The sequence below is a fragment of the Zeus faber genome (assembly GCF_960531495.2).
Source record: "Zeus faber genome assembly, chromosome: 13".
Lineage (NCBI taxonomy): Eukaryota > Metazoa > Chordata > Actinopteri > Zeiformes > Zeidae > Zeus > Zeus faber.
Genome location: NC_137198.1, coordinates 4,925,460 through 4,939,693, shown reverse-complemented (window position 1 = coordinate 4,939,693; position 14,234 = coordinate 4,925,460). Strand labels below are relative to the sequence as shown.

General features: G+C 47.3%; 1 protein-coding gene across 1 annotated transcript; it reads left to right on the top strand.

Moving 5' to 3' along the window:
* The first annotated feature begins 252 nt into the window (after positions 1-252).
* fbln5 (fibulin 5) lies at positions 253-13,967 on the top strand. Its single transcript, XM_080012538.1, has 11 exons — positions 253-451; positions 588-642; positions 885-933; positions 1,167-1,445; positions 6,788-6,910; positions 7,448-7,564; positions 7,887-8,003; positions 8,459-8,581; positions 9,352-9,478; positions 11,340-11,535; positions 12,934-13,967. The coding sequence occupies exons 1-11, from the start codon at positions 420-422 to the stop codon at positions 13,093-13,095; spliced, it is 1,380 nt and encodes a 459-aa protein (XP_079868664.1). The 5' UTR covers positions 253-419; the 3' UTR covers positions 13,096-13,967.
* The last annotated feature ends 267 nt before the right edge of the window (positions 13,968-14,234 follow it).

Below are 14,234 nucleotides of genomic sequence, written 5' to 3'. Positions count from 1 at the left end.
GGGGCTGTCTCTCTGCTCTCCTCTCTCCATGATTGAATCCAGCTGTGGGGAGAGGAGGAGGAGGAGGAGGAGGAGGAAGAAGAGGAGGAGGAGGAGGAAGAGGAGGAGGGCAGGAGGGGGGCTCAATATGCGTCGCTAAATAATGTGCAGAGCCGACGGGCTGCAGGAAAACGGCGCAGTTTTGAAAGGACCGTTCCGTCGGCGACTGGTCAATGTGGGGAACTCTAGCGGAGCAGGCGCTGTTAATGGGAAGCTGCTGTCCGTGTGAAGGCGCATAGCGGTGGCGCAGCGGGAGCGCTTCTCTTACCCCGTGCAGTCGGGCGGGATTCAGGGGGCGGCGGTGGTGGTGGGGGGCTCGTTTTACGGGTCGTCGGGGGTCTCTCTCTCTTTCAGGACAGATCGGTGGAACACGTCCGGCTATGCTGTTTCCAGGACGGGGCTCCTCCGCCAGGTGAGTGCGTGCGTGCGCGGGGTTTTCGTCGACCGCGCGGCGGTCGCGTCGCCGGGCGCGGAGCCGCACGCCCTGAACTGTGCTTTCCCCCCTTCCCCTCGCTCCCTCACCCACCCCCCCTCCCCTCCCCCGGCAGGATGTTCGCCGCCGTCGCGCTGGTTCTGCTCTGCGCTCAGCGGGGACGCGCTCAGGTACGACGCGGGACGGTTCCGCTCGCTCGGTTCCATTCATTCACGGGTCCCTTCAAATGTTTGCAGTTCGTGTGAAAAGTGGATCCCGCGTTTCTACCCACGTCTTATTCGTCACAATAAAGTCAACAACAGTGAATAAAGTCCCGGGGGATGGATGGATGAATGGATATATATATAAAAGCAAAGATGTTTATGATGATGGATCGGAGTCGAACTCCCTGATTTGGGTCATCCCTCCACAGACCTGCATGGAGGGCTTTACTTACGACCGCAGGGCGAGGCAGTGCATAGGTGAGTGATCGTACATCTGTCTTGTTTTGTTTTGTTTCCCCCCCTTCTTCTTTTAAACTGCATCAAATGCGGCTCTCGTCGAATCCAACAAGCGGAGCAGAATAGCACCGGATTTTTCTTTTAATATATATTTTTTGAATAAATGTACCGTAACCGGGCCGCGGCAGAGAATCCCCCCGGGCGGGCGGGCGGGGGGGGGGTCCTTGAACGCAGCCCCCCTCTCCCCGCTCCAGATGTGGACGAGTGCCGAGCGCTGCCGGACGCGTGTCGCGGCGACATGGGCTGCGTCAACCAGAACGGCGGCTACCTGTGCATCCCGCGGAGCATGTACAACCAGCAGTACCGCGCCGAGCCGCTGCCGCCGGAGCCCGCCTACCCGGACCCCTCGCTGGGCTTCCAGGAGCCCTACCGCCCGCCGCCGCAGGGGCCCGCGGAGCCCGCCTACCCGCGGGTGAGCGGCCCCGCGCAGTGCACCCTGGGATACGCCGCGGCGGAGGACGGCACCTGCAGCGGTGAGTCCGCCATGTTTGTTTCGAGCGGTTTCCTCACCAGGGATTATTATTATTATTATTATTATTATTATTATTATTACTACTACTATATAACTATTATTATATTGTTATGAACTATATCATATGATGTAATAACATGTCGTAGGTTTGACTTCTGAGCGTGTAGGCCTCCAAACTTCCGCAACTTTCTATACTGTCGTCATGGAGGTCACTAATAACAGACAGTCATTGTTGTACCTTCTCTCAAGGTTCAGTTTGACTATTAACCGTTTCGCTGGTGGAGAAAGTACTGGAAAGCCTTAATACTTGACTTGACGTTTTAAGTTTCTGGTATTTAAAGGTACTTAAGTATTAAAAGTAAATTCTGCTGAGGAAGAAAAAGGCCCGATTATCTTTGTTTTTGCTCCGGCCGCCGACATTTCGGTATTTGTGAGTAAACACAGGGTTCACTTCATTCTAAGACACCTCCTTCACGCCGACACAAGAAAACCTTTGTGGCACGCGCGGGCGTCGGCCTCCATCGGGGCCTGGCGGCATCAACACCGCCGGAGGAGGTGGAGGCGGCGGCCGTCCGCCGTGGGACCACCCCCGCTCTAGCGGTGGCTCTCTGGGACGCGCCTGTGCTTGTTCGGCGGCGATGCCGGGGGGGAACCCAAAAACTCACCACCGCGCGCTCACCAACCCTGCCGCCCCTGGACCACCCGCCGACAAAGACAAGAACCCAACCCGCCCCGGCGCTTTTGAAAAGTAGCCCGATTCCGCGGGGAAACCGCAGACCTGGCAACCCCGAACACTCAGCCCTCTGCTGGATACGAACGTGAACCTGGTGATAACCGGTAACGGAGGCGTTCAAAAAGTCAACTTTTTTCCTGGCTAAACGTAGCTGAGTAAAAGTAATAGTTGACTGAACTATAATAACTCAAGTAAAGTACAGATACTCTGGAGAAAAAAAATACTTAAGTACAGTAACAGAGTATTTTTACTTTGTTACTTTACACCACTGCCTGTTGAGAACTGGCGATGTAACTACCTGTCATTGAATTGCGCCGAAGCCCACCCATGTTGGGTTGTGAGCTCAGGCAACCGCAGTTGAATGAGCGTATAAATCTGGTAATGACAGCGGATCAATGTGCGTTTCCACGGCGACGAGGGAAGTCGAGCGTTGGGGTCTGGATCCCCGTCGGGCCGTCTGGCTGGAAACCCTGCGCTTTCTAAAACCTCGCTCGCAGATAGTCGCTCACTTCCTGCTCATCCACCCCCCCCCCCAACTGATTCCTTTCATTCCAAACAAATGAAAAACCCACGACTTCACATTCTGCCGAGTGGAGTCCCGTGCGTCTAATGGCCCCCGCCTTCACTGCGTGGACGGGGCTCACGTTCTTTTCATTAACTACCGCGCTCTGAGGTTAAGGCCGCCGCTGGACATGTGCGCCTCAGATGTGCGCCTCAGACTTTTCGGTTATTTCCTTTTTTTTTTTTCCTCTCTCCTTTTTTTTAACTTTTTTCTATATATATATATTTGTTTTTAATTATAATTGGTGTTTATGTTACAGGTAGTAGAGGGGAAGGCAGGACAGAGAGAGGCCAAGCCTACTGTACTGTATGTTCCAAGAGGGAAAGATGATTCTGTTCTCAACTTTATTCTCAGGATACAAGGTCCGTGTTTGTACTCTGCTGCTCGTCGACGTTATACGGCGACCGTGAAAGTTAATCGCAGCTTCCCGATGGGGGGGGGGGGGGGTACGAAAAAAACGGACGAGAGCGAAGCAATCGAGAGACATAACTACGGGTGGCAGCGCTGCCGCACGCTGCGGCCGGCTTTCTCTTCCCAAAGCATTGATCTGTTTGACGGGGGTGGGCCGCCCGCGGGGGTCTCTCCACATGTTCCTGGAGTAGCAGACAACCTGCCACAACGCAGCTCCCATCAGCGGCGCAGAGTCCCTAAAACGGGTTGTTCCGCTGAGCCTGATTTGAAGCAGAGCACTTTGCCTGTCACTCTCACTAAATCAGCCGTGACCTCATAATGAGTGGAAAATCTACTCACAATCTTCCTAAAAAAAAAAAAAAAGACAGGGTACATTATTCAGCTCACACACAAATATGGAGTGTTTCTCGTAGCAGGGGAGCGGGTCCGGAGCCTTTTTGGGAGAACGACAGAGGATGATGTCATGGGGTGCCAACTCTGCAACGAACAAACATTCCTCTGTGGCCGCTAATGGTTACATGTCTTCACACCCCTAAAGGTGTGTGTGTGTGTGTGTGTGTGTGTGTGTGTGTGTGTGTGTGTGTGTGTGTGTGTGTGTGTGTGTGTGTGTGTGTGTGTGTGTGTGTGTGTGTGTGTGTGTGTGTGTGTGTGTGTGTGTGTTCAAGTTCAAGAAATTATTTGTCACATACATACACATACGGTCGTACATATATGCAGTGAAATGTCATGACACCCGGTGATTACGCACAATAAGCTCTATAAGCTCGAAAAATACGAAAATTTCTCAAATGTGCGTATTCGACACGCGAGTGTGTGTGTGTGTGTGTGTGTGTGTGTGTGTGTGTGTGTGTGTGTGTGTGTGTGTGTGTGTGTGTGTGTGTGTGTGTGTGTGTGTGTGTGTGTGTGTGTGTGTGTGTGTGTGTGTGTGTCACGGCCGCCTGATCATAGTGTCTGTGCTTGTTTGTTTGTTGACATGTTTATGTCGGTTAGCGTGTGTATGCAATGTGTGCAATATTTTCTTGTGTGTGTGAGTAAATATGCATGTGTGTCTGAGTGTGTATGCATGAGAATATGTGTGCAACTGTGCATACATGCGTGAACGTGTATCACTGTGTGTGTGTGTGTGTGTGCGCGCGTGTGTTTGAGTTTGATTTAGCGTGTATGCGCGAGAATGTGTGTTTGTGCGTTCATGTGTGATCACACACACACAGTGAGTGATTACTTGTGTGTGTGTGTTGGGGGGGTGTTTGTGGTGATGTAAGAGGTTGCTGATTGATGTTGTTATGGTCTGGTGCTGGCAGACTGTGACTTCCTGTCTGAACCCGTAACAAACATGGCTTTGTCTTGAATCCGCGGCGCTGCTCTCTGTTAGCGCTGCCACAGGAACCAGCCACACAGAGGAATGCAACATGGATGTTTTCAGAGAAAACTGATCATCAGGCTGCATCGATGTTGCCCAATTCTTTATTATTTGGCGTCTGTTTGGAACCCTTTCCAAATCTCCTAAACACGCTCATTTCAGATTCGTTTTTCACGATTCATTGCATTTCACACGTTAACATATTAGAAGTGTATGTTCTATGTCTGTGTTTTTCAAAACACAGCTGCGCTGCGAGAGCTCACCTGGAGCCGCTGTGAACATTTTGTCAAATTCCCCTTAAGATAAAAAAAATCATGGAAATTAGCTTTTGTGTTGCAAGATCAAAATAGTGAGGCTGCACTAATTAACCACTTACAGCAAGTTTAAGGTCCACTCTGAAATTGACCATTATTAATGGTTATATTCATATACTGTACATGTTTGTGACATGTTCTGTTGTTAAAGGGGTATTGATGCGCCACAGGATTTGTTTTCAAGTGCCGTAGCAAAATTTGTAAGCGAAACACTGTTGTATGGGATGAAGAAATTCTAGTTTTTAAATAAATAAATAAAAAGAATCAAGATTTTTTTCTTCTTAAAATCCAGTTTTGATTGCATTCCAATTTCACAAAGGACAAATTCAGACTTTTCCCGCAATATTTCCCTCCCTCTCCCTTCATCCTATACGCCCGTCTCTTATCTCATGGAGTGGATTTGAGCCCAGACCGCTGCCCATATAAGGAGCTGAGCTGACCCAGGCCTGCGGGCTCTCTGAGGGCCCCTGGAGGGCCCACACATGGCTGACAGATGAGCCGGCCTCCGTTACCCAGGCTTTCGCTGGTAACTGCAAGCAGGTGCCGGGTGCTGTGTTGCCCTTGGCCCTCGCCCCACCCTCCTCCTCCATCCCCGTGGAGCAGCTTGGCACAGAACATAGAGCCACTGACAGACGTTATCGCTTACGGCGTCTTGCCCGCTCAAACAATAACAAAAAAAAACAAAACCCCACCAGGCTCCCACCCACCTTTTCCAGCGTTCCTCCATAGCAGTGATTTCATTATCTCAGGAACTCAAACTCGAGGTCAGTTTCTGATTTACTTTGCCCTCATAAGGAAATGTGGCTATTATGGTGTGGTATGTGAGCGGCTCTGGGAAGTATGATGGAATTCCGCCGTGATTGTAATCTCTAATCCTGTCTGACAAGGAGCGTAACGTCATGCCGTGGTGAAACGTTAACTGTGGGGTCGGGCGGTGTGTTTGTGTTAATTAGGTGGAGGTGAGGTGAGGGACATGTTTGAGGGTTCGGATTGAAACGGCGCTGCTGTGAAACCATAACAGGAGAAGTGATTGTGTTCCCTCTCCAAATGCTTTCGAGGTGGAATCAGGTTCAGTGATTTTTTAATGGTCTGGGCATGTCTGCTCAAAGTTTAAGATGAGGGAGTTGTGTCAAGACCGAAACAGCTCATGTCGCTTTCTTCTATTTCACATTTCCACACGTCATTGAACATGTGTGCACGGTATTTAAAGCAAAGTAGAGTAGCTCGGTGTGTTTTTTTTATTTTAGATTTTTTTAAATATATATATATTTTTTAGAACGAAAATCGTGAACATAACAAAAAAAAAAAAAAACAAACAAAAATAAAAATCATGTCAGGGCCGCCTGGGTAGTAGTGACATCACGAGCCAGAAAGGGAGCCCTCTTCCTGGGGCTGTCACCATCCACCCTGCAGGAGTGGCGTCCCCCCTGAGCCGGTCCCCCTGGTGGCAGTGCCCTGCTTGGGCTCCCTCAGTACAGCCGGCCGGGGGGGCAAGCTCAGGGTGTCGGACGCAGTGGGCGGCAAGCTTCAGACGACGCCCCTCCATCTTGTCCGTCAAACAGGGCGTGCCGCCGTCGAGGTCGATGTGCCGCACGTGGTCCTGCCGCGGCACTTCGAGGGCCACGCCTAGCATGCGGGCACAGCATCAACGTTGGTTGTGAGGGTCCGAGCCACAGAGTAGGACCGACTCCGTCGCGGAGAGGAAGGGTGACCTTTTGGGTGTTGTCGATTGTTCCACGTCCACACTTTGGGTCTAGAAGTCAAAGCGATTTACCTATAAATAATGAACTCTTAGCACAGTACTTCACCATCCTAAATATCCGTGATATCTAATCTCCCATCACAATATCGATATTCGAGCAAGCGCGACTGGCATCCGACACAGGGATTCAGCTGAAGGGGAATTTGTGGAATTGTAAGTTGCTGCTGTAATTGTGGCTGCTCCTCACCTCTGCTTTTCCAGACATTGATGAATGTGAGTTGAACTCGCATCAGTGCAACCCCACGCAGGTGTGCATCAACACAGCGGGAGGATACACCTGCTCCTGCAGCGAGGGATACTGGCTGGTGGCCGGGCAGTGCCAGGGTGAGTGCCACACGGCCAACGTCTCAGCATTAAAGCCCCAGAAATGAGCGAAGTTCACATTTTTGTGACTTTGCTGAGTTTGGTATTAGAAGTAATGGTACTGGTTAGGAATTCAAACACTTTTTTAAAACTTTTTAGCCAAAACACTTATTTTCACGCTACTTTCCTGATCTCTCAATCAGCTTCTTGAATGTAGTCAGTCCAGTGATATCTGTAAACTACTGTAAACTACTGTAAATTAGACTCCGGAACCACAACCAAGAGAATTTAGCTCCGTTGTGCACTACGCCAGCAAACTAAGCAGATGACCCCTCCATTGTATTTCAATAGGTATTCATCAAAATATATATGATGATTGTCACACTCATTTATTGTTTATCAGTATTATTTTGGCCATCCACAAAGGGAGACCTATACAGTTGTTCTTGTGTTGAATGAGTGGAATTTACCTTTTTAAATTGTCAAATTTCAAGGTAAAGGAGTGGAATTTACCTTAAATGTGTGTCAAATTTCTCCCCCCCCCCTCTCTCCGACCAGATATTGATGAGTGTCGCTATGGTTACTGCCAGCAGCTGTGTGCCAACACTCTGGGGTCTTATTCGTGCTCGTGTAACCCCGGCTTTCTCCTCAACGCTGACGACAGGACCTGCCAAGGTACACCTGCGCCGTCTCAAGGGGTCCGGAAACTCAGAAATAAACAGGAATGTGGGAGCAGAAAGACACGTTTAGAACAAGTTCATTGCTTTTTTTTGGTCAATTTCCTCACTCTGTTTCCACGAACTTCAAAGTGTTCCGACAAGTCCCCGAGTAAACTGTTGAGGGACGTTGTTTTTGGTTGTTATTTTTTTTTTTTTATCGTTTTCTGCCTTCTTTCCACACTTACAGATGTATATACAGCGCACACACACACACACACACACATCTGCATCCCATATACCATCAAAACATTTAGATGTTTATCCCGGTTCTTCCGCAGATGTGGACGAGTGCGAGGACGAGCCGTGCACTCACGGCTGCTTCAACACGTACGGCTCCTTCATGTGCAACTGTGACGAGGGATTTGAACTCGCGTCCGACGGAACCTCTTGTATTGGTGAGCGGACATCTGGTGTCGTGTCGTGTGGTGTTGTTTCGCATTCTAACGCTGTTGAACGACTTGATAACGTGTGAATATTGTTCATCTGGGACCGCACTTATCCAAACTCGGCGGGGGAAACTGAGCCGATCAGTCGTATTGAGAGAACGGTCGTCTGATAGTTGTCAATCAGCAGTTGTGGATTTAATAGCGGCGATCCAGAAGTAGAAAATCGGCATCTATCCAAGAGACGCCGCCGCTTTGATTGACAGTGATCATTTCACAACACAAAGATCGAATCCAAATTTACCAGTCGAATGTTTTTAACCTCCATCGTTAAAAATTAGTGATTCCCGGGTTCAAACCCTGCTAATAAGGTTTCACCATTTTCCCTTTTCCCTACAGAAATGATGTAATTGATATTTACATGACACGGCTTTTCCCCCTGTGTGTGTTTGTCCCGCTGCCCGTAGACTTGGACGAATGCGGCTTCTCTGAGTTTCTGTGTCAGCACAAATGTATAAACACGCCGGGCTCGTTCTCCTGCGTCTGCCCTCCCGGCTACTATGTGTATGAGGACGGGAGGAGCTGTGAAGGTAACGGCGCTTTCAGACCTGCATCAGTTACCATCCTAGTGAAAATGCACTTTAATTAAATTCCAAAGCTACATATAAGTGCACCATTGCTGTCCCATAATACTTGAATTCACACACAAAGCTGGCCACCGTTATCTGACGCAGGGGTTGCCAAATTGTGGTCCACCGCCCACTAGTGGTCGTCTGTGGAATTTCACCGGGTCTGTGGCAAAATGTATATATTTTTATATACATATGTATTTTGTATTTTTCTCTCCATGTTTTAATATGTAAAAACTAAATCCTGGTCCCAAAAATGTAATGTAAAAAAATAATCATGAGCTCCACAGAGTATGTGAAGGTATCCACATACAGATCACAGAACCTAGATTAAATTAAGCTTCATTTTTTAATAGTTAACATTTAATTGAGTCAGTGGCCAATTCTGTCTGTGAATACAAGTATAAGTTAGTAATTGTTTGTTTAAGTAAAAAAAATGGGTACATTTACAGATTAGAACATTTGGAAACACTATGGGCACAGTATTTGTATTTGCTGAGCCAGCGGGTTAAGCCACTACACACCAATTTCTAGCTTTTCATGAATTGCATATAACTTTAAATATCCCAGCATGCACAATATAGCGATGTGCTGATATCCCCAGATTAGTGATGTTGTTTTCCAGCATTGTATTGATGTTGTTGTTGTTGTTGATGATGATGATGATGATGATGATGATGATGCTGATGCTGCCTTAACTGACTTTCACTGTTGTGTGTTTGATTTTGAAGATATCAATGAATGTGACACTGGTAACAACACCTGTACAACAGCACAAGTATGTTTCAATTTCCAGGGAGGCAATACATGCCTGGCTCCTTTACAATGTGAACGCCCTTACATTGAAGTTGGGGAAAAGTAAGTATCCTCACTCGGTTCTCAGTATGAACTGTGTTTTGTGTGTTCATTTATAACTCTAGACTGTCAGGCTGCCTGCTTTCCCTACATGTGTCGGCGTTTTCTATTTTACCTCGGGGAGTTGCTCAAACCGTTCACAGCTACTTTTTCACCCAATTTCGAAAACCTATTTCCAAGATCTCATATTCAGAGCTTGTGACATTATTCTTTTTGTGACGTTGTCTACTTTGATGCATAACAGCTATACCTGCTTTTATTCGGTTCAGTTATAGTAAGAATTTAATACTTATACTCCTAATGCTACTACTAATAATTATAATAATAATAATGATGATAGACCCCAACCAGCCACAACATTAAAAGAAACCACTAATAACAACTAATATTGTGTAGCTCCCCTCGTGCCGCCAAAACAGCTGTGACCCGTGGAGGCATGGACTCCACCAGACTCTGAAGGTGTCCTGTGGTATCTGGCACCAAGACGTTAGCAGCAGATCGGGCTTGTTGTTCCAGCACACGCCACGGATGCTCCATCGGATCGGACCCTAACCCCGCCCATCCACATGATGTAGAAGAAAACGTGATTCATCAGACCTCCACCTTCTTCCATTGCTCCATGGTTCAGTTGTGACGCTCACGTGTCCATTGTAGGTGCTTTGGGTGGTGGACAGGGGTCAGCATGGACACTGTGAGCGCTCCCATACGCAGCAAGCTGTGATGCACTGTGTGTTCTACACCTTTCTATCATAGCAACATTCACCTTTTCAACACTTTGTGCTACAGTAGTTCTTATCTGGGATCGAACCAGACGGGCTAGACTTCACTCCACATGTGTATCAATGAGCCTTGGGCCCCATGACCCTGTCACCGCTTCACCGGTCGTCCTTCCTTGGACCTCTTTTGGTCGGTAGTAACCACTGCATAGCGGGAACAAGACCTGTGGTTGTGGAGATGCTCTGACCCAGTCGTCCAGCAACACGATGTGCTCCTTGTCAAAGTGGCTCAGATCCTTACGCTGCTTCAACACATCAACTTCAACAACTCACTCTTCACTTGCCGCCTCATATATCCTTAATATTATAATAATATATAACACTATATAGTATATAATAATAATACATCCCACCCCTTGACAGGTGCCATTGGAACCAGATGATCAATGTTATTCACTTCACCTGTCACTGGTTTTAATGTTGTGGCTGATCGGTGTATAATATCAAAGAAGTAGCTATATTATTATTATTACTTCTACTCCTACTTAATACCCATAATAATAGAAATACTACTATTATTAAAACAGATTAGCATAATTGAAATTCTCCTATCATCATAATAATAATAGTATAAATTCCACTGCTACTACAAGTGGTAGTAACAATGCTACTCCTACTACACCTACTAATAATACTACTAATAATAACAACTTAGAAATATTACTGTTACTAAGAATTTAAATATTATTAATGCTGCTGCTGCTACTACCGCTTATAATAATAATAATAGAAATACTACCGCTCCTACAACTACTACTTGTAATAATAGTTGTAATAATACTACTAAAGTAATATATAATATATAACTAATATATAATAATACCAAAACTTTATGAATCCCTGAAAGGAAATTCAGCACTGATTCAGTATAATAATAATAATATACCTTTTAATATGTAGTCCTTCGTATATGACAATAAAGTCATTTGACTACCTCCATTTCGCTAACATCCCTCTCTCCTCTTGTTCCTCTCCTCCTCTCCTCACCCCCTCTCTCCTGTCCATCCCCCCTTGTCTCCTTTCCTGTCCTCCTCCACCACTCTCCTCCCCTCCCCTCCCCTCTCTCCTCATCCCCTCCTCTCCTGCAGTCAGTGCATGTGTTCGTCTGAGAACCCTGCGTGCAGGGACAAGCCCTTCACCATCCTGTACAGACACATGGACCTGTCCTCGGGTCGCACGGTGCCCGCAGACATCTTCCAGATGCAGGCCACCACGCGCTACCCGGGGGCCTTCTACATCTTCAAGATCAAGTCTGGGGACGAGGGCAGAGTCTTCTACATGAGGGTGAGTGGGTCGCACGTGAAGGAGGCGCTCTGAGGGGGGGGTTGAATGGAGGCCTACAAGGGACAAAAAAAGGCAAGAACAGAGAAGGAAACGTGATGATGAGGCTGCGGCCGGGTCGGTCTTACTGGTAACTGTTTACCGTTTTTAGTTTATTTGGTTTATTAGTTTATTTTCATTTGATCTGTTATTGGATAAAGATGGACGTAGCGGAACTTTGTGTCACTATTTCGCTGTCATTTTGTCACGACAATTTCAAATGACTGAGTTGAATTCCAGTTTCTCAGCGAACCTGACCTTTCAAAAAAGCATTTGCAGAAAATGTATTAAATAAAATGATTATTATTTAATTATTAATCAAAAGCAAAAGTAAACAAATAACAACACATAAACAAAACCAAAACAGACAACAAAATGACAATATTACATTACATTTCATTGATCAGACGCTTTTATCCAAAGCGACTTACAATTGTTCAAACACTGACGGACGCAGCCATCAGGAGCAATTAGGGGTTAAGTGTCTTGCTCAAGGACACTACAGCATGCTAGCAGGAGGAGCCTGGGATCCAACCAGCAACCTTTAGATGACTAGACCACCAGCTCTACCGCCTGAGCTACCATCCCCACAATAGGCAAGATAATTTCAAAATTCAATAAATAAAATGCAGCAACCCATTAGAATAGTGAGGAAAAAATAACAAAATGTAAAACCACTTGAAAGAACAGAAAATTCTCAAAGTTACTGTGCATTAAAGATCGAAAGAGTACAAACATGAATATAAAATAATGTGGCTAGCCCCGAGTCGTATCAAAACACTCTCTCAAATTAGTTTTAAAGAGGAAAAAATAAAACATAAATAATAATAAATAACAACATCCTACGTTCAAACACACACTTTGGGTCCTCCGACAGCGACCCCCCCCCCCCCCCCCCCCGGAGCAGTCGGTGGCTAAATAAAAGAAAAAGGAATGAAAATCAATCTCAAAGTGTGGAACCAGGCGGGACACAGCTGGTGTTCGCCGTTGGGCCAGTAGAGGGAGCAGTGTGCCAACGTGTGTATAACAGGTGCCACGGGTTTTTGGGGGTTGGCTGTGAAACACAGAATCCGTGACGACCGGGGACGGAACGAAGTTGTGTACGTTTGACGAACGTTGTCACTCAACACCCCACGACGCGCTGCCGTCCCCGGCATGGACGTCGTCTCCACTCTCCCCCGCTGACACAAGCCTCGGCCGCGTTTAATCCCACCCGTAGAAAGGCTCCCTCCGCCCGGATGGACGGAGAACCCATCCACCCTCCTCGACTGTGAGCTCCCTGGTTTTTGGAGACCCTGAGTGTTTTTGGCGTCACGTTCCATCTCTCTCCCCCTCTCTCCCCCTCTCCCCCTCGCCCCACAGCAAACCAGCAACGCCAGCGCCACCCTGGTCCTGATGCGTCCCATCAAGGGCCCCCAGACGGCCGTGCTGGACCTGGAGATGGTCACGGTCAACAACGTCATCAACTTCCGCGGCAGCTCCATCATCCGGCTGGCGATATACGTGTCGGAGCACCCGTTCTGAGGCCGCGGCCGAGGCAGCCGTCCTGGCTCCTGACGGGACGGTCTCCCTCCCTCCCTCTTTTTTTTTTTTTTGTTTAATTTTATTTTAATTTTAATGTTTTGCTTTTCTTTATCACCGTGTCATCGCCCATAAAGACTCGGCGTCCGATAAGGACTCCGTATAGATCACCTGATGGGAAAGAAATTCCCCTGCCACCCTCCCCGCCCCGGTTTAATGGACACTCTGCTTTTATGGCGGCGAGATGGACTTTCGACGAAAGGGGATATTGTTATTATGGTGTACAATTTCTGTCGTCCTCTTATTTTTTTTTTTAGGAAACGATCGGGAGGAAAAATGGCTTTTTTTTGTTTTGTTTGTTTTTATCTCAAACTTCACTGAAACTCAAAAGTGCCTTTGCATCTGTTTATGATTGTGTTTTCTCCCCAAATGTCCACGAGTCCCTCGGGGGAGCCGGCACCACGGCGGTGATATAGTCCCCAAACTAAAAAGCCATTTGACCAAACAAGGGTGGATTTGGCCGCATTGTTAAATGTTTATGAGACACAAGAATCTTGAGAAGGTGTTTGTTCAGCTGCAAAAGTTATGAATGACAATAAAACGATACTGATAATGTACCCGGTCAGGCATCAGTTATGAGCGGTTCACGGATATCGATCTGTTCTCGGCCACAACTGTTGATGATCAAAGACGGCTTCTGACGTGGGTTTTGATTCCCGGTTTTTACATTTTTAAATTTCACGTTTGTTTTTGTTTTTCATTTTTTTTTTTTCTTTCTTTAATTTTTTTTTATTTTATTTTTTTTTAATTTTTTTTTTAAGACAACCTTGTATGTGGACCTGGTCAGTAGCTAAATAAATAAATACTGGACCTGTGACCGTGGAGTTCATTTCCAGGAGGTTGGAGGGAGGGAGGGAGGGAGGGAGGACGCCAGCGAGAGGGTTTAATTTCAAACGAGCGTCGGGGAGCGAGGTCGGCGCGTTTCGGAGAAGGGAGGAACACGCTGTGAATCCGGGAAAGTCACAGACGGGCAATTCCCCCCGAGAGAGAGAGGGAAGAGGGGGGAGGAGGAGGGAAGAGGGGGGAGGAGGGGGGGGGGGGGAGAGAGAGAGAAGGGAGGGGGAGGAGAGAGAGAGAGTGTG